Genomic DNA, 21910 nt, shown 5'->3' with positions numbered 1-21910 from the left:
TGCGCACATATTAACTTGAAAAAAAGAAGAAAGAAAAATTTGTATTCTGAAACTAGACTTTGACAATCAGTGACCTCGACATTGACATCAGATAGACAGCTGATACAAGTGTCAGGAGTGAGTCAGAGTTGGACATCGGCATCAGGAAGGTTGTTGGTAGGAATCTCATTTTACCATACCTTGTTAAATAAGGTGAAAATAACTGTCTCAACTCCAATAAATACTCCTAGACATGAGTGAAGTGCTGGAAGACTATCAATGTTCAGTGAATGTCTGATGGGACAAAACTAGAATCTGATGGGTCTCTTGCTTACTAAAATTAACCATGGTTTTACTACAAATAAAACAAAAAACCATGGTTACTATAGTTAAACCATAACTACAAATTAACCATGGTTTTGCCACACTAACCATAGTTTAACCATGGTATTTGTAGTAAAACTGGTTATACAAATGGTAATAAAAACGACAAAAAAAAAAAAAAAAACTAGCTACTACACTTTTACTAGCTATAATAAAACGATGGTTAATTTTCCATGCCTTACTAGACATGGGAAAACGCAAGGGAAGTACAAATGAATGCATCCTTATAAATTAGTTCAGTCTTACATAAAAGGATTGTTCACTGTATGAACTTACGATACATAACGATAAATAATGACAGAACTTTAGTTTTGGAGTGAACTATCCCTTTATAATCTCTTTTAAAAGCTTGTCAGCATCACACTTTTATCGACGGTCATTGTGAGGGAGAACCAGCTCTTGGCTGCTTGTGTGACAACTGGTCTTTGTATCTTTACTCCCATCTTCGTGTGCAGAAATTTGGCGGACTTTTCCGGCTCATGTTGCGTAGTATTTTAGGCCTGTTCGATAAAGTTCTCACTGTATCCCGACGGCTCATGTTAGTGACTGTAACTGCGCGCAGGGAGCGGCGCGTAATTTGATGACGCTCCCTCTGAATCCCCGAGTTTCATTCGAAGCAGCGGGGAACGCGCTTGCGCCCCAGCACCGTCTCTGGCTGCATCCCCTCCTCACTCCGCTGCCTCTTCACACTGACTGTCCAGTCACTCCAGCACCGAGCAACAGGGACTGAGTGTGTGTGTGTGTGCTTGTGCTTCAAGCTTTAAAGAACTTCATCTCCATCGCGCCGGACACACATCCGCTTCTTCATCTGCGATTTGCTGCCGTTTCGCTAACAACCGGCCACAGTAACCATCAGCCATGGAGAGGAAGGTAGGACATTTACAGCAACATCATAAGAATCTCATCTGCTCCATTGAGCACTTATTAATCAACAGTGTTCAGTGTCTGCGGTCTGTTACCGTACTGATGGTGTATAATCCGCCCATCTCATCACAGATTGTCAGATTAGTGCGCATGGGAGTTTTCCGACTGGATCTAGTTTATTTGGCAATGTAAAGAGCAGAAAGAGACTGTATATGAGGCCAGATAGAACACACGAACTAGTCCTGAATGCACACACACTTACACTGGTGCACGTGTTAATCCTGTCTTCTCCATCACTGATCTTCAGTACGGATGGAGGGTTCCTCATGATCATAATGCTGACTGGAGTGAGAGCTTCACTCTAGTAGAGTGTAGTGGAGATGTTGTGAGACATCAGATGCTCCCCTGTACTCTGCTAAGAGCCTAATTACCTCTTAGCTTCAGTTGTTGGGGTTGCAAATGTTAACTAGCAATATAAAGATGCTTTTCCTCAAGTTTCCCTCTTATAGTCAACGTGAACTCAGTTTGTTTGTCTTTGAGTGAAGGTATGTGATTTAATGGTATTTAAAGGTATGTTTATGTAATAGTTTAATGCTGGAATAACTATGCTAAAGCAGCCAGCATCATTTTGTTCTTCACAAGTCTAATATTTGTGTTATTTTTTTAACCCCCAGTCTTTTTCTCCAGGATTTTTAAAACTGATTTTCAAGCCTGAAGTCATGAAAATATCTTTGAGTATACATTTTCTAGTTATAGAAATATAGTCTCTGAAATCTTTTTCAAGTAGTCACAAACAATTAGGGAAATCATGAAAAATGTATTTGGCGTAAGTGTTATATTGGAGTGTGTGGGCTTTATATTGTATATATTACTTTGAATCTGAATATTTCTCATTTCCCCACTTTCATATACTGTATGTCCTTACAGATATAGGCCAAGGTAATAGTGCACACTTTGCCAAGAGATCAAATCAAATATTAATTAATTTGGTTCCCTCTTATATCCATCAGATGTGGTTGCTGAGTGAATCACCAGAATACAAGGAACTTTTTTTTTCAAGAGTATTCAGTAGTGAGATGCATGCGCTGGAATGCTCTGCAACTGCTGCATCGCTTCTGCTTGGACGCACTGCAGGAACGTACACCGCCATTGACTGTAGATAGGCTGAGCATGCAGGAGCACTCATAGTACATGTTGACCAATCTAACCGTGCTGGTTTCTATGAGAGCTGGGGCTGGGCCTTCAATGTTGATGGTTGTTGTGTGCCTGTGTGCAGTATTTTATGTTGTATGTGAGTTTAAGTGGGTACCAGTGTGGTCTGTGGTCATTATATCTGGTCCTCCACTTGTTTGCTTTGATTCCATTAAAACTTTAGGATGTTTTCATTAGGGATGCACGATCATGATTTTTCTTGGCCGATTCCGATACCGATTTTTTAAATGCAAACTGGCCGATTCCGATACCGATTTCCGAATTTTTTTTTTATCTTTAAACAACAAACAAGAAAGAAGGAAGGTGTGCATAAACAAGATGTTTATTTGGTATTTAATAGGCCAAACTGGCTTTTGGCTATTGAAAATGATAACCGTAACCATCTGAAATTAACGGCAGTAACTGCACAGTAAGTAGCCTACGTTCAATACAAACATAGATGGTACAGACATCAGCATTTAGCCTTTATTTTTGAATTGTGTTGAAAGTACATAGAACTGGCCTTAAATTAAAAGATTAACTGTAACCATGTGAAATTAAAGGCAAAAACTGCATAGTTCTACAGTCCAAACAACACAATCAACACACATTCAATAAGATGTTTCTTAATCAGCATTCAGCATTTTAGTTTTTAAATTTGGTTTTAAATTAAAAAAAAGGTCTTTACCAGTGAGACTAAATAAAAGTATGCTATATAAATACATTATTCCAAAATGTTAAAATTAAATAATGTTGGTGCGAATAAAACAAAGATGCAAAGTGTTTCATTCATCCAATTAAAAAAAAATAGGGTAATGATTCACATCTATATTTTTTACTTGAGCCAATGAAAAATAAATAACTATTGGCTCAAGTTAAAAAAAATATATATAGATGTGATTCATTACCCTAAATTTTTTTGATTGGATGAATGAAACACTTTTTTTCAATGTGCTACAGCAGGTGATTTTTAAATCAAATTAAGTCGATGTAATTTTAAGGTAAAATAAAAATAATCATCCTATTCAGAACTGACGTTTACTTCTGGCTTTTCAAATGTGTAAGCAAGTTCTACTTTACAAAAAAAAAAAAAAAAATCCGTTTAGACAGTTTCGTTTCTCATCCAACACGCGAGAAGTTGAGCTGAACATCCCTTCAATGTCTACGCTTGTGTAGGGCGCGGACAGCTACAGTACGCTCGCGCAGCTTTATTTCGTGCAGGAAAGGGGCTCTTTGTGCGCCAGTACACCAGCGGCTGTTCACTTCCTGCTATCTGTGCCTCAGACATGTAACTCTGCACTTCCAGTGCTGAACGACTGCCCGTGTCCTGCGCACAGATTTCGAAATACTGCCATACAAACAACATGATAGCGAATGATTACAATGTAGTCTGTGCACGCGGGCGCGCTTCCGGAAAAATCGGCTGGAAAAAGTCCAAAAACCCGCCGATTGCCGATCGCGTATTTTAAGCAAAAAACGGCCGGTTCCGATTTATGGCCGGTCAACCGGTGCATCCCTAGTTTTCTTTACTGTTTCAGTTATTCAGCTCATTCAGTTTATGTTTCTCAACCCTTTATGTAGGTTTATACTGAGAAACATGATTGAAGTAATGCAAATGCATAAACCTAGAAGAACTATTCATTTCAGTATTATAACTTGCATAAACAATTTTGCAGCCCTATCTTCTAACTGCATTCTAAGGGACAAATTTATTTTAATTTTGTCATCATCATTAATTTTTTAAGCAATGAAGCATAAAATAATACAGTTTGATCAGCCTTTTTCAACTTTATACACTACCATTCAGGTCTGCAGTCTAAGATTTTTTTATGTTTTTGTAGGACGTCTCTTATGTTCACAATGGCTGTGGTAATTTGATGATGAATTCACCAAAAAAACAGTAAATTTGTGAAATTTTACCATTTAAAAATTTTCTATTTGAATAGATTTTAAAATTGAATTCATTCCTGTGATGGCAAAGAATTTTTGTAGCCTTTACTTCAGTCTTCCGTTTCAAATTTTCTATTAACTGTCACTTTTTATTATTTTATTGTGTCCTTGCTGAATAAAATTATTAATTTCTTAAAAAATATATATTTAATTTCTTACATTGATGTGCATATTAATGTTTTGGGGCAATTTGTAAAACAAAAAAATGATCTGGTGTAATATCTTGTCAAAGTTTAATAGGAAGGAATACCTCAGTCCTAATGTCTTTTACAAAAAAACTAAATAAATAAAAAAAATAAAAAATCAATGAAAATGATTTACAATACACAACACAATTGATGATCATAAAATAGTATATCAGTGGTTCCTCAAATGTTTGAAACTGTTATTTCAGGCATTTCTAAAAACGCAGCAGATAAAGTTGTGGTTAAACTCTAAACTTTTAGTTTTTAGCCCAGATTCTTCTCAGTAGAAGACAAAAATTGTCTACATTTAAAATTTTTAAAAGCCATTTGACTGCTTTGTGTGAGAAACAGTAACTCATTAATTACAGTAATTTGCGGTATAGTTGTGTAATTTTTATATTTACAGTTAATTGCTGTACAGTTAGTGTTGTAAAATTTGATACATTAAGAGACGTGTTTGTACTGTCTTCTGTGTCTCTCAGCGAGACATCGATTAAATGTTTTGACCTTTGGGGATTGAACACGGTGTGGCCAGATTAGCTTCAAAGTACTAAATCAGCTGTTGCAAATGAGGACATTTTTGTAGTACTAGGTTGTAGTCTGTAGTACCAAGTCGCAGGTGTGTCTTTGAGCTCGAGGCCTTGTATTCTCTCTGGAAACAATTCCAGCGAGGCCAGCAACACTTACAAAGGATCACAGAAGTTTGCTTCAGTGCCCAGCAATCTTCGGAGAGTGAGAGAAATCCCATTAGTATTCAAGGACCCACTTTTTCTAGCTGTCACACCTCAAGAGCTTTAGGGAGAACTGGCTCTTTCACAAGTGAGAGTGCAGGCAGAGAGATGAGGGGATGATTATTAAATACTCCCTTTCTTTCATTCTTCTTCTTTTTCTCCTTCACTGCCTTTCTGCAGGTCTAAACGTGAGGAATTAGAATGATAGGATCGCTATGGCTGAACTCTAGAAACACTGCCCTTTGTTCAGCTCAACAGTACCTCTTCTCATTTGTTAGGACACCTGCAGTATTTGCATCTCTGATTCATTTCCGTATTTATGCTTAATCCAAGCAAGTTCATGTTTTTAACCTTTTTTAAAGATATTATTGATATACATGTATACTTTTTAAATTGTGGAACAGTGGTAATTGTTATGAAAAGCAAAAAGATGTTTAAAACAGGATCTAAATGGCTTTGATTGACCTCCTGGCCCAGTACAACAAATACAAACAGACCTTAATGCTTTGCAGAGTAGTTTTGAACTTTTTTGGATTTATTACTATGTTATTTGTGAGTTATTTAATATATTGTTTTGTTTTAATGTTTAAGTATTTATGGTTAAGTTTTATTATTAATAATTTTGTTTATTTATGTATTATTTTCCCATGAGAAACAAACAGTTCTGCTGTTTTTCATGCATTAAAATGCTGGGCGATCACTGACAGTCGAGTTCAGTTGCTCCCTAAAAACTAGATGCCCCTGGTTGTATCAATGTCCTGCATGAAGGGTTTTCAGTTCAGAGCCAGACCCCCCTGTATTGATTGCTGATACTGATTACAGTGATCCTGATGCTTCACAACCCATAGCAGTGCTCTGGCCTTATGTGTAATTACAGGTGAATTGCACTAGTTTAAGTCTGCGGCTGCTGTGTGGTACTCAGTGCTTTCCACACATCTCTTTAAAGTCCTGGACTCAGAAGGGGCTCGATTGTGAGGCAGCGTGGTCTGATAGATAGCTCACAATCTGAGTCTGTAGTGCAGTGTGCTGCTTTGCCTGGCTATGGTGCTTTTGGTTGTCTCTGAGACAGACTGCCTGGCTAACAGAGAGCTGACCCATTTTTACGGGGGAAAGGCTCAATATCCTATTTAGTACTTCCCCCACTACCCGAGTAAGCGAGGGGAAGAGAGAGTCTGGAATAGCTGAATGGCTTGTTATTGTTCATCCGTACTGAAATGGCATATGACACATGGAGTTGATGCCTTTAAAGCTGATGGGGTGCTTTTCGGATGTTCTCCGCGTCTGTAATACAATCAGAGGACATGAATGTTCACCTTTGTGCTGTAATATGTAGATTTGAAAGGCGTTCTTTATAGCAGGCTCAGTTCGACCCCTCACTGGCCTCATTCTGTCCATCCTGAATGAAGGATGTAAGTTAAAGAGACACCGAAGTCTTTGTGTATGTGTATGGTTTGATGAGAGAAACAGATATAAGATAGAGGGAAATAAAAGAAACAGTATCTGATACATGTTCTGGATCTGGGTAGTTTTGCTTAGTCAGATTGCACTGGTCTATATATGTTCAGTAGTGTGCAATACAGGTCCTTCTCAAAAAATTAGCATATTGTGAAAAAGTTCATTATTTTCCATAGTGTAATGATAAAAATTAAACTTTCATATATTTTAGATTCATTGCACACCAACTGAAATATTTCAGGTCTTTTATTGTTTTAATATTGATGATTTTGGCATACAGCTCATGAAAACCCAAAATTCCTATCTCAAAAAATTAGCATATCATGAAAAGGTTCTCTAAACGAGCTATTAACCTAATCATCTGAATCAACTAATTAACTCTAAACACCTGCAAAAGATTCCTGAGGCTTTTAAAAACTCACAGCTTGGTTCATTACTCAAAACCGCAATCATGGGTAAGACTGCCGACCTGACTGCTGTCCAGAAGGCCATCATTGACACCCTCAAGCGAGAGGGTAAGACACAGAAAGAAATTTCTGAACGAATAGGCTGTTCCCAGAGTGCTGTATCAAGGCACCTCAGTGGGAAGTCTGTGGGAAGGAAAAAGTGTGGCAAAAAACGCTGCACAACGAGAAGAGGTGACAAGACCCTGAGTAAGATTGTGGAGAAGGACCGATTCCAGACCTTGGGGGACCTGCGGAAGCAGTGGACTGAGTCTGGAGTAGAAACATCCAGAGCCACCGTGCACAGGCGTGTGCTTTTGAACCAGAAACAGCGGCAGAAGCGCCTGACCTGGGCTACAGAGAAGCAGCACTGGACTGTTGCTCAGTGGTCCAAAGTACTTTTTTCAGATGAAAGCAAATTTTGCATGTCATTCTGAAATCAAGGTGCCAGAGTCTGGAGGAAGACTGGGGAGAAGGAAATGCCAAAATGCCTGAAGTCCAGTGTCAAGTACCCACAGTCAGTGATGGTCTGGGGTGCCATGTCAGCTGCTGGTGTTGGTCCACTGTGTTTTATCAAGGGCAGGGTCAATGCAGCTAGCTATCAGGAGATTTTGGAGCACTTCATGCTTCCATCTGCTGAAAAGCTTTATGGAGATGAATATTTCGTTTTTCAGCAAGAACTGGCACCTGCTCACAGTGCCAAAACCACTGGTAAATGGTTTACTTACCATGGTATTACTGTGCTCAATTGGCCTGCCAACTCTCCTGACCTGAACCCCATAGAGAATCTGTGGGATATTGTGAAGAGAAAGTTGAGAGATGCAAGACCCAACACTCTGTATGAGCTTAAGGCCGCTATCGAAGCATCCTGGGCCTCCATAACACCTCAGCAGTGCCACAGGCTGATTGCCTCCATGCCACGCCGCATTGAAGCAGTCATTTCTCTGCAAAAGGATTCCCGACCAAGTATTGAGTGCATAACTGAACATAATTATTTGAAGGTTGACTTTTTTTGTATTAAAAACACTTTTCTTTTATTGGTCGGATGAAATATGCTAATTTTTTGAGATAGGAATTTTGGGTTTTCATGAGCTGTATGCCAAAATCATCAATATTAAAACAATAAAACAATAAAAGACCTGAAATATTTCAGTTGGTTTGCAATGAATCTAAAATATATGAAAGTTTAATTTTTATCATTACATTATGGAAAATAATGAACTTTTTCACAATATGCTAATTTTTTGAGAAGGACCTGTACATACAGTATTCAACATGTCTGACAAGGTGTTTACACTACTGTTCAACAGTTTGAGGTCACTAAGATTTTTCATGTTTCTGAAAGAAGTCTCTTATGCTCACTAAGGCTGCCTTTATTTGATCAAAAATACAGTAAAAACAGTAATATTGTGAAATTAACATTTAAAATAAGTTATTTTAATATATTTTAAAATATGTTAATATATTTTACAATTTTATTTATTTCTGTGATGGTAAAGCTGAATTTTCAGCAGCCATTACTCAGGATTTGGTGCTCAGGAAACACTGTTATTCTGCTTAGGATTTTTTGTGAAAAGTATGATATCATTTTTTCAGAAGTCTTCCTAACACTATGTCTTCATTGTCACTTTTGATCAGTGTAAGGCATCTTAGCTGATAAAATTTATTAACATCTCAATTCAAAAAAACTAAGAAATTTACTGACTGTGTACTTTTGAACAGTAGTGTAACATTTTTACTTGTTTTAAAATGTATTGTTTATCACATTTATAATCATAAGCTGCTAGTATCAACAGCTAAAAAATATGAATTACAATATAAGAGAACAGTTTGTTCTGAAAATATTGTGGATGCCAAAGTTGTTCAATTTATTTATTTTGGTGAGGATTATGAGATGATTGTTTTCCAGAGAGACAGAGGAACTGGTCTTGCCATGAACTCTTGACAGAGGATAGAGATGTTTGTCAGTCCAAATCAAAATCTTGCTGCCTTTAATATTTTCTGCATTTCTCAATTAAAACATGTTCCTATAAATTAACAATGTCTTTTTAGCAAATCTCTTTTGTTATTTCAGGTTTACTTGTATTTTGTTTTCCTTTGGTGATTTAAATATCAAATTTGCCAGGTGCTCAAACTCAAGTGAATAGTTTGAAACATCAGTTTAAACACAATAATTTCAAAGCAAGTATAACTGAGTTTAGATGTTATTACATGCACTGTAATCCAGAATCACATCAAATTTGCCTGGTCTTTAAATGAATAAGGTAGCTTGCTTTTATTTTCAAATGGTCTGTTTGGTTTGGCTACTGATTATTTTGCCAAGAGTGCATTTAGTCTGAAAACGGACCACCCGGGATACAAGCTTTTGATATATGAACATTCAGAAAGTTTGAATACTTGAAGGGGGCTGAGATGAATCAAGAAAGTGGTCACATCTTCATTAAGACTAAGTACAATGAAAACATTACAGCCATAACACTTTCAGTTCAAGGTGGAGCATTTTTGCCTGTGCAATAGTGTCACCAAATGTAATTGCAAAAAAAACAAGCAAACAACAACAACAACAAAAATGGATAAAAAAAGTTCATCAAGACAAACTTTGAACTTGGCTTGAGAATGCCAGACCAGAAAGTTTGAAAAAGTGGTAAAAGCTTGAAGTTTGAAGTTTAAAAATCAAAATATAAATATATATAAACACAAATAAAACTAATATACAAACAAATTAAAAACAATAATTGAGTTTTGACAAATATAAAAACAAAAAGATAGATAGATAGATAGACAGATAGATAGATAGATAGATAGATAGATAGATAGATAGATAGATAGATAGATAGATAGATATGAAGTTATTGTGCATCTTGATTTACTGATATATGAAACAGCTGGTTTTAAATGAATTTAATTTGTTAGATTATTGGAAAATTTTATTTTTTTTATTAGATTTTTATATAATTTTGTATGATGTTGTGTGTATGATTCAACATTTGATGTTTGATTGTTCATGCTCATTCCCTCTCTTTTTTCCCCCTCTTTTGAATTAACCTTGCCCTCATCTAATCTGGACATAAAAGTGTGTGATTTAGAAGTTAAAATGATTCACTCTGTCGCTGTCTGTATCTCAGATTGGCATCCCCAAACTCAGTGTTTACCGCCAGTTCTGACAATGAGAATGTGATGCTTCTGTGCTTTGGCACATCGATTAGAGTCAATAGTTTTATTGGGAGGCATATACAGACCTCTGCAGGAGAAACCTAAAACTGCAGCTTTAGGCCAAACTGTCCCAATTAGGGCTCGCAGTCTCCAACAATAGACACAAACACACGAGCAATTCCAGCATTATGGACATGACATTCGCAGTCAAAACTTGAAATATACATTCTCATAGAATGTATTTGTTACAAATATATTGAACCATCTCTATATATTTTTCTAAACCCCTGAAAATAGAGTCCAGACATCAAAAAAGTGGCCATCTATAAACATGTTTCTTTTGGGTGACAACATATAGGCTATTTTGTAGACGTTCTGTGATTTACAATGCACAACCCAAGTAAGAGAATAAAAAAAAAAAAAAAAAAGAAAGAAAAATTACAAAAATAAAAACATTTAAAATTATTTTTCGCGATTTGTCCTAAAGTCCGGCTGTGCCTATTTCTGACCTGGACAGCAAATGCAGTCTTGGCTAAATTTCCTCGATTATTAAATGTTATTAAAAACAAATACATTTCTAAAATGTATTTACGGATACGGTAAGCCTGAAACAGATCAAAGCAGTAGACTAGACACAGTATCAGTCCTCAGCAACGTGGTAAACATATGATTTAATATGATGCGTCCATTATGATTGATAAAAGCAAAGAATGGAGATGAAATGTTGATCATTAAAATGGACATAAGTTGGCTTTGTACAGAAAGTTTCAAGTTAATTGCATTAATAATTACTATATGAAATAAAATTAATCTTAAAAACGTTATGGACGTGACAGCACTGAAGCGTCCTGACGTCATAAGTCTGGCCCTTAAAATCCAAAAATCATTGCTGATTAGACAAAGTGAGTTTATTTATTTTTTAGACAGGCCTCCATATTTCTACAAAATGCTTACTGTTGACATTAATAAAAAACTTAAATAGTACTTTTGGTAAAAAAAAAAACTATTTTTTTTTTCATGGTAAGGTTGAAATTTGCATGAAATTGCTCACGCACAATCTATCTCCTTACCCCACAAGACACTCCCCCACCCCCTTTACCTCCCAGTCAATGGGACCTGAGCATTTGGCAGAGCTGTAATGGGAAAAGGGAGACTTGGAGGGGCTCAAAGGGGTACCAAGACCACTACATCTTTTCAGCTCTTTGATGAGATGCTTGTGTAGAACATTCATGACAACACTAATGTTCAGCAGTTTGAGGTCACTAAGATTTTTCATGTTTCTGAAAGAAGTCTCTTATGCTCACTAAGGCTGCCTTTATTTGATCAAAAATACAGTAAAAAGAGTAATATTGTGAAATTAACATTTAAAATAAGTTTTCTATTTTAATATATTTTACAATTTTATTTATTTCTTGGGGTGATCAAAAATAAAAAGGTGTCACAATGTCACACCAAACTTTAAGCTGGCAAAAACAGGACCTTTCATGGTATTTTTCTTTGCATTGTAATCATATGTGGGCTGCTGCTTGTTTCTTTTTTAAGTCAGCGTTAAGTTTGCGTCACATATCAGCACTTCTCTCATTTGACCACAACATCACTTCCTACACTACAGTTGGTCATTATTATGATTTTGGCAGACTGCACAGTCCAGACATGCTTTCATTTTGAGTAATTGTTTCCTTTGTGCCACTCTCCCATAAAGGCCTGTTACACAGAAATCTGGATATGTTTGATCGATGCACCTGATTCTCAGTCTCTCTGGCATCTTTTACAAACTTCCTTATTGTTAATGCATAGAATTTTGATGAATACCTTTAGACACTTTCTGGTTATTCAACAAACAATAACCACTTGTGTCCAAACATTTGGGTATTTTTCCAAATTAAGGCATTTGGTGTGGATTGTGAAAGTTAATTGGTCTTCATATTCACAGCTCTCCACCAGAATCATAGCATGAATATTGATATTGATCTCTTAACTTTGGAGTTTTCAGCCAGACAATATGGTAGTTATTTTTGTGATTCACAGGTTGAAGCCAGTAGTTTGTCAGTTATGTCCTTGTAAGGGCAGTTCCTCTACATCTGTGTTTCTGCAACACTGAATGCTTATTTAAAAGGCATATTTTAGTACTGTTTTTAAATATCAAAACACAATGCTAAAAATTGTGTAATCGCCCTTGTAATCTCTAATTATAGATGAGTCACTTTCTGTTGAAATGAGTCAAGACCTTATTTTTAATTTTTTTACCTCTGTCCTCCCATCGCCTGAATCTATGTCTTGACAGAGGTTTCTTATTTGACGGCTTCAGGTGTAAAGATTTTCAGCACTTGCCACACAATGAATTTGCCATTTAAAACACCTAATGAATAATTTAGCATTCAGCGTTTTTTTATAGTTAAGCAAATGGGAAGTCAAGGGGGATGGCAGGCGACTTGTGGTTGGGAGTAATTTTTGTGACAATCCACAAAGCTAAAAATTTTTATATATATATATATATATATATATATATATATATTGATTAATTAACCTTTTTTTTAATTAATTTCAAGAATCACACAACTACCTATCAACCCTCAACAACCCTCAATTCTAATATGCAATTATAGTACCATAATTTATTGTTAATATGCCTAAGCTTGAAGTGTGACATTATTTCAGCACCTTGTAAATATAATATGATTAAGCAATATCAGAATGCTGTTTTACTGAATAGCAGTGTTGCATTTTTTTAACACTATACATGAGGTAACAGTATCCACCTGTTTCCGGGGGCATTACTGTAAAAAAGAACGTGGGTACAATTTCCGGTGAGGTGGCAGTAGTAGTATACCAATGGTATTTTATAGGGATGTACTGAAATTTCGGTCACCGAAAATGGCATTTTCGGTTTTCGGCCAAAAGAGAAAAACAGCCGAAAATGGCCCAGAATTTTCATTTTGGTGCAATTTTACTTATATCATTTTAAATTTATCATCCAACAATCTTAGACTAAAGATTTTAAGTGAAAGCTACTGTGAAGCAACATATGCAGAACATGAATGACACACAGTAAACATTTCAGTTTAGTGCATTTATTAGTTAATTAATAATATCACAATACAATAAACAATTTCCATGCGCTTAATTGTCCTTACTTTACTGACCTTCCACAAAAGTGCTGCTGCATGACTACAAGAGCATCCTGGGCTTGCAATACATGATGTTATCTGTCACTGATGCTAGCACCCAAGCCTTTTGTTGTGATACGTGTAGGCTCTTGGATCAGCTCAATGTCCGCTTTCAGAATCATATATGGTTGTTTCCGACATCCTTAAATAACACCCGACCGACTTTATCAATGTGTAGATACTGATACGCCTCTGAGCTTTTCAGATTGTTCATCGCCTTATCATCACAGGCTAAGTTACTGAATCTACAAAATAGCTAAAAATTCTACCGTATGAGATACGAGACCATCCTCCCAACCATCTACCACAGAGGGTAAAGGTTATTTCACCCTTTTTAAGTCCATTGAAGTTGTGTTCCCACATTGTTAGCAAGTTTGGATCGCTAAATCTTGAATGACAGACTGTCAACTGTTGAATGAATGAGTCTCACATCCCGCTTGTTTACTTAGAACCCAAAGACGCCTCCACTTTGACGCAAGGCCTCATGGGAGCTTAGGACACTTGTGGATGTAAGCCATCCAGCAATCCTTCTGTTTGACAGTGACACAAAGCAAGCCATTTCTGTAGGACTTTCTTTCTTCTGAGGAACACAAAGAAAATATTTTGAGAAATGACAGAATTTTCATTTTTATGTGAATTATCCCTTAAACAAAGAAAATCTTTATTTTGAAGTCATTTTTGAATTCTTTTAAATCGACGTAGGAAACATTTTTCAAAAAAGGTCCAAAATCAAAATGTCGATCAGTGTGTCAAAGTGGAAGTTTTGGCTTAAACATTTTAATAATTTGTAGAGAAAATAGACTGCTTAAAGTGATGAATATTAACTAAATGTACATATCAATGACTAAATAGTAGTAAAAAATACCTCATACAAATGGTATTTCCCAGTCCAGAAAATTTTCTAGAGACTTTTAAACAGGAAAAATATGGTTAATATTAGCTTCGAAGTTATGGGGAAAATCAGGCACATAGACATTTTAGAAACTGTCTCATCACATGAGTATGGGAACGAGGAGATGACTGAATCAGAATCCAAATCAGAATGACATTTATTGCCAAGTATTCTTGTGACGGAAATGTTACACCCCTTACTATACACTTACTGTGTCCCTGAGTGCCGAGACAAAAACATTAAAACCCATTATAAATGAGCCATTTGTTGCATCCAGTGGGGACATAATTGTGGATTATAATGACAATACCAGCGGTTCTCAATTCCAGTCCTCGAGCCCCCCTGCTCTGCACATTTTGTATATCTCTCTTTGTTAACACACCTGATTCAGATAATCAGCTCGTTAGAAGTGAGCTCCGTGCATGCACTCTGTTTCCACTGACATGGTCCCTACACAGTGTTCATTGCTCCCTACTCCCTAAGCAGAGGAAATCTGTTCACTACGGAACATTCATTCATGGATTTCCGCTGCGCTACGTCTTCCCACATGGACAAGTGTGACATCATATGCCTCTGTAAATAAATACAATTTAAATTCACGTCTCGCACACTTCAATGCACTTTGAATGGAACATATATGTTTGCTTCGAACTGGCATCGTGGCAGAATATCCTGTGATGTCCACTTCCCAGGGCACTTATGTTCGAATAGAACAAGCATCTGAAGTGAAGAGAAACATACAAAATGTACAGAGCAGGGGGGCACGAGGACTGGAATTGAGAACCGCTGATTTATACTGTCTTTTTACGTGTTGCATCACGCCGCATAAACATAAAACCATTTCTCCATTTGTGATCGGAGAAACGACAAACAACAAGCGCTACTCTACACTGCTCAAAACTCGCATTGGTATCATCAGTGGCAAATCCTTTAAATATGAAAACATACTTACAGACTGTGAGTAAGAACAGCTGGCGTTGTAGTCTTCTCTCATAACAAAAATATTTGTGTTGGACTGTTCTGGAACAGTGTTGTAAATACAACTTAACCACTGATTTCTAGTTGTGTCCTCTTTTGGAAGACCAAAGTAGTTTCGCTTTCACAAGGAAACACACAGCATCTCCACAACATGGCGCCAGCAGCAACAGGGAGAATCAAAGTTACTCCTCCTTTCTTTGCGTGAACGTTTGGGCAGCGTTATGCAAATCTTCCCACATTGTGACGTAGACGTGGGGGTGTGTTAGAACGAGCCGTTTTAGGTAGGCGTGGTTGACTCTTAACTTTTATAAAGAATATCTCTTTTGAGACTTTAGTCTTTGCAACTTTACAGATCTTCTTCATGCACCAAGAGCTTGTAACACTCCAAAGAGAAAGGAAAAGTTGAAATCGCATCATATGACCCCTTTAATACAGCAAAATTCATCTGACAGAAAAGGACGATGAAGGAATTATTATTGTAGGTTTTAGTATTTAATTGACACAGATGGCAATTAAGAAGGTCAATTTGACAGGTAGAGTAAAAAAATCTGTCTCCAGTGCTCTCTGAGCCTTTTTTTTTTTTTTTTTTTTTTTTCTACCTCAATCTGAAAACGGGCAGCTTTTCCTCACTGCTGCTGCTTTAAGGATCCTCCCTCCATTTATTTATTTATTTATTTTTTGAGAATGAGCAGCGTGTTCCAAGCATTGCTGGGTTTAACTGCAGCAAAGGGCAGAAGAGAGAGCAGTAGTGAAGGCAGAGGAGGAGGGTTTTGGTTAGCGGCGAGACGAACTACACCGCAGCAGGGCTGCAAGCGACCAGTCAGCCAGCATTCCCTTATCTACCAATGGAATGCAACAGCTGCAGCAGCCTGTGAGCGTGTGTGCTTTTCAGTCAGTGTGTTTGTAAAAGGGGGAGGGGGGACAGTCATGGTGGGCCAGCAGGAACCCCCCTGAAAGACCCCCAACTCGCAACCCCCCACGTTCTCTCACAGCCGGGCTGCTGAAGGCAGCTCAACCAAACACAAGCGTGAGAGACACAGAGAGAGAGACTCGACAGGGCAGCACACTCCGAGACGGAGAGAGAGAGCAGAAAGTAAGGGAAGTGGAGCAGGGACCCTTGGGGGGGGGTTGAGGAGGTGAGCGAAGGGTGAAAAGGAAAAGAGGCGAGGGAGAGGGAAAGACAAAAGAGAGGGAGAACCAGAGTGGAGGGAGACCAGAGGGAAATGGCTTCGGAGGAGTCTGCTGGAGGAGCACGCAAAGCCACCAAGAGCAAACTATTTGAGTTCCTCGTCCATGGAGTGGTACGTACCCTCTCGGTGCATGAGTGTGTGTGTGTGTGTGTTTGAGCTCAGCTACAGACACAGCCCGTGTGTTTGACTGATAGCGGTGAACGGTGTCCATGTGAAGGTTATTTCCAGTCCTCCGGATCCCAGCTCCTCCGCTCTTCTTTTTGAAGCGGAGACGGGGTGGGGAGGAGAGGCGAATGAGGGAGATGAGCATGTAAGAAAAAAATAGCGAGACTGATCGGCGAACGTGAAAGAAAGGCCAAAGGTAGCCACTTTGGTCACTGGTGGCTGAATGCATTTGGCAGCGTGCCTAAGGTGACGGGTGCTTTCATTCAAAACACAAGCCACTCAGTGACTACAACACACTGTTATTACAACTCCAGGAACACATCAAGTGCTTCAGATAACATCTACTATGTAGATTAGCGTGTCTGTTGTCATGTCATTCATTATAAATTCAAGCTAGTCCTAGAGCCAAATGATGTACTAGTAGCGAGTATTATTATAACAACTAATAATAGCCTACTATATCTTAGACTGCTGTTTCCCATGTGACACTATTCAAGGTTTGAAGCAGAAGAGGCTGTAAGGATCCACTTATTGTCTAAACCTTTGTGTATGTACAGTACAGTAGCTGTGTAATCTTTTATTTGTGTTTAGCAGGGCTTTGTCTAGCCAGAGCAGATCAATCTGAAGTAAAAAGCAGATTGTAGTAGAGTGAGCATAATGCGTAAAAGCATTTTCATGCTGTTATTTGTTTTCAATTAGTTCTTGCTTTTCATATGTTTCTTGAGCTCTGTGATTTTATTCTTGAAATGATTTCTTGTTTCTGTGAAGCAACATTGGATTTTAGAAAGGTGTCATGTTAATAATAATAATAATTATTATTATTTATTTATTTAATCAAATAAATGCACTGTTGGTGACCTTAAAAAAAAAACTTCTGTAAAAAAAAAAAAAAAATTTCAATGGTAGTGTATAATAAGTTCCTTGATTAATAGTTAATTCTAGTGTGCTTTTGTAAGTGAAGACTTTTCACTTGCAGTGATAGTCTTGGCATCATAAACAACCTTTTGTTCACCATTTGCCTCACTTCTGTGTTAAACTGCTTTAACTATACTTAACAAAACATAAATGCTGAGTTTGGATGATGAATGAAGAAAATGATGGTGTTGCCTCTGCAGACTAATTAACCTTGACGAAGCACTGATTGTTCCTGGGCGAATGTTTCCCACTCCTTATTTTGGCTTCCTCTCCTTTTATGTCCTCTCCTATGCCTGTGTTGTTCTCCTCTGTGGCTTCTATGTTTCTTTCTGGACTCTGTATGCTTCTCTGCTGCATTCAGTCTGAAGCCTGGCATATGAAAGTTATACTGTATATTCTTTGTTACATGACATTGTCATAGTTTGAACTGCAAGAATGCAGTGGTTCAGCCTTGTTCCCAAGGCAAGGAACAGTACGTGCACATCAAGGTTTGCAATTAAGTAACAGTTTAAACAGCCACTAGTATGAGTGAGATGAGTACTCAAAGTTTGTTTTGTATGGAAGGAAATCTGTGGCAAATACTGTACACTAACCATCTCTTGTTTTAGAAAACTTAATCAGAGTATTTGAAATTGTCTCTCTGTGATAAATCACCTGTGCTTAGACGATGACTTGTTGTTAGTTTTATGCATATTCTGTCTAGATCCTTTTTTTTTATCTCCGCTTCCAAACATTTAGTTTTGGCTCAGTGTCGAGTTCAGTTTCAGTGTTTCTCTAATTCACATTACTGGTAATCTGTTATATTTGCTCCTTCTCTCTCAGGCACAAAATAAAACAGTCTTGGTTAATGAAAGACTCAGTCTTACAGTGTAACTGTGTGGATAAATAAAGATGACCTACAGGTCATTTCACTCTAGGAGCAGAAACTCTCATTCCAGTTCACTTTAAACAAACCAACCTAAAAAAAAAAAAAAAAAACTTACTATACGGTAAAATAGAGTGAAATGAGGAATAACAGTATTTTACACTTTAAGTTTCGGATTTACTATAATACACTGTTTGAAAATAACAAAACAAGAGTAGGTCCAACCACTATGACTGTTACCCTATTTAGTTTGTTGCTTCAACAACAAATCATAATGTGATTTTAAAACCATCCATTGAAATAAAAGTACCTTTCATTTGTCTTGTGTATCAGTATGTTTATATGCACAAATTTATGTCATTCCGAATTAACCCAATCTGATTTTAGATTCTGAAAGTTATGTTTATATGAATGCTAAACTTTGCAATCAGACTTGTATGTTTGTTTCCACTGACCAGTATCTAAGACAAAGATAAGTTTATAAGACATTTACGTTTACGTATTTACACCCACGTAAAGTAGGTTTACACAGCTAAAATTTTACTTTTTAACAGAGATCTTTACCGCCCCTTTCAGTCAAAATGAAATTTTATTTGAAACAAGCTCAATCGGATGGAGTGAGGTGTTTACTTGAAAACTGATTATTTACTGATAATAAACTAAATGATAAACTGCTTATTCGGTTGCTAATGTAAACATTTGCAGTAACTCATGGAAAGCACAGCAGTCAAATAATGTCATCTATCCAAACAGATGTCTATGCAGCTGTCAGTTAACATCAAGCAAAGAAACTCCTGAGGGACGTGCATGTTCTTGAGCAAAAAGTTGTTGTTTATCAGCAGGAATCGAGCAGAAGTGCTCCTCAGTCAAAGCTGATTGACAGCACAAACACTGCCACTCTCTCTGAAGTGCAAATCCACATGATGTGACTGCTGGAAAATATTCCAAATAAAATGTTTTCCTTCCTACCTGCATCCATATTTATATTCAGTGGTTAGTGAACAAAGCAGCCACACAGAGAGAGACAGCAAAGGACAGTAACTGTTTGAACTATTTTAAGTGGTATGTTTCTCAGGACTATTAAAACGTTCAGTTTTTTGTTCATGCATGAACCCTCTACTCTGATAACAAGCGGAATCTGATGAAAGGCTTTCAAATGTGATCATTTTTCCTGCTGGTCAGATCTTCCTGTGTTAATGTGACGGTAAGACAGCTCAACAGCAGACAAAGACCGTTTAAAGCATCTGGCAGCACATCAGACAGAGAAAGTGTTTATCTGCAGCATTCAGGGAATGACAAAAATGTTACACCTGCAAGTGTGTGGCCTTGTAGAATGCTTAATATCTCATTGAAAGTCATTGTCTTTCATTACCCCGCAACTCAATGCTCACTGCACAGTCTGCTCTTATTTCACAACAGTCTAGAGTTCACTTCATCAATCTCCTGACCTGCAGACGTAACACAGCTCAAGCCCATGTGAGGTACATCATTAGTGGGTACATCACAATCACTTCCTTTGTATAAATATATATAAAAAAAACAGCAGTTAGATGTTACTCTCACACATTTGTTTCACATACCACATCTGCAGCAGTTCAGTGTGAGCCCTTCCTGTTTAACTGAAGTTCAAAGAGGTTTCTCACACAGCAGCCACAAGGTGAAAGTAATTGTGTTTAACAAAACTGTCAAAAGATTACTTCACACCATTAGGCAGGGAGCTTGATCTTCTGTAGTGATTCTTTGGCTCTGGTAGCTTTGTAGAAATCTTTTTAATATATCTTAATAAATCATGTGGACATTCACACAGAATGTGTTTTTGTTTTGTAAAACACAAGATGCGGGCAGTGGAATAAGGTAAAATATGTGTTTATTTATTTATTTATTTTTTAAGTTGAACTCATTTCAACTTGAGCAGCACATTTTTTTTCAAACCTGTCATGTGCAAGATGCTGCAAAAGACTTTAGTACAACTAAAAATCACATCTGTCTAGTGTATACTACATAGAAAACAATGCAAAAGTAGCAAAATGGACTGGAAAAAAATTATGTTGTGAACCAGCCCTAGCAGACATATACAGTGATGCTGGTGTAATGACCCTTCACTAAGCTCCGTCCCCTTCGGTTACTGTTGCTACATCAACTCAGACAAGCTTTACAGAATATCCCATATGAATGAATTGGAAACTTTCATAAATATATCAGTGATTTTCAGTAAATTCTGTTTACCAATTGATAAAAATGTTATGTTTTAGACTATGAATCAGAATTTGAAGAAAATGCTTCTCACAGTAAACTGAAAAGAGAACAACCTCCTTTGATGACAGTTATAATTGATAATGTTAGTGAATTTGATTTGATTATTGTGGTATGATTCATAAGCATTTTTCAGGTATATTCAGAAGACACAGCTCTTGCAGAGGTGCAACTGAAAACGGATCAAGAACTGTATTTTGGATATGAAGTGAATGCCTAAAACATGCAATATGACTAAAATTCCAGTCAGTTCATAAATTCTATAATCAATGCATTGAATTGAAGTTATGCTTTGTGATGCATCAGTGCATTTTTTCACCTGATTTTCTCTCATGATCCAGTTCTGTCCTGCGGTCTCCCTTTCAGTGTTATGTCACTATATCTGCCTGACTTTCCTTTTTCATCCATTCCTTCAACATGTTTTTGTTGTATGATAATGATTTAAGTTATTCTCATTGTCCTCTCATTATGGCTTTAGAAAGACATGGAGTATACACTTCCTGCAGTACAACTATATTTGTCTATTTTTGTCTAATTGGAGTTTCTCTTATCTGTTCTTTTGACCACTGTCTGTGTATTTGTGTGCTTGCTCTGTCACTCCAAGCCGTACCTTTGACATGCTCTGAAATTGCCTGTCCAATTTCACTACCACCATGACCCTAACACTCTTTCTCTTTCTAAAGAAAATCCTGTCTGCCGTCATTAACCTATTGCTATCCTGTCCATCTTATTGGCTGTTTCTTCTTCATGTAAGGTGTTGTGTAGTATTATAGGAAACTGTATCTTTCATCCATCAGTTGTATTGTATCCTTCACTCCCTGTGCACCCATTAGGTCTGTCACTCTCAATAACATTTTCATTTGTTGTTTCTTGGCAGCCATAGCCATTATTACAGTATGTCACTATAATATATTATCAATTACTTCAGCAGATAGCTAAGGGTGCAACTTTAACACCAGGGAAAAAAATATCTGTAATAATAGCCCCCATGATTTTTACTCGTGATCTTAACCATTATTTGAAGTCTTCCCTTCTGTTTTTTTCATGTCAATTTCATGTCATGTTTCAAAGCAGCTACATCTCTAGTATCTCTTTAATATGTGATGTTTCTCTGTACTTGATGTTAAATTCTGTGCAATATTTGTTACTC

General features: G+C 37.1%; 1 protein-coding gene across 3 annotated transcripts in view; it reads left to right on the top strand.

Annotated features, from left to right (window-relative positions):
• Nucleotides 1–906: 906 nt before the first annotated feature.
• smarcd3b (SWI/SNF related, matrix associated, actin dependent regulator of chromatin, subfamily d, member 3b) overlaps nt 907–21910 on the top strand; it is a 37890-nt gene continuing 16886 nt past the window's right edge. The window contains exon 1 of one of the 3 annotated variants that reach the window (XM_042760568.1): nt 907–1233. In XM_042760568.1, the coding sequence (XP_042616502.1) occupies nt 1222–1233 (12 nt within the window). In that variant the 5' untranslated portion in view covers nt 907–1221. Of the gene's footprint in view, nt 1234–16095; nt 16674–21910 lie in introns of those variants that run through there. The other 2 variants (XM_042760569.1, XM_042760567.1) reach the window with 2 other exon arrangements.

The sequence above is a fragment of the Cyprinus carpio genome, chromosome A7 (assembly GCF_018340385.1).
Source record: "Cyprinus carpio isolate SPL01 chromosome A7, ASM1834038v1, whole genome shotgun sequence".
Classification (NCBI taxonomy): Eukaryota; Metazoa; Chordata; class Actinopteri; order Cypriniformes; family Cyprinidae; genus Cyprinus; species Cyprinus carpio.
This window is presented reverse-complemented; position numbering and strand designations above follow the sequence as displayed.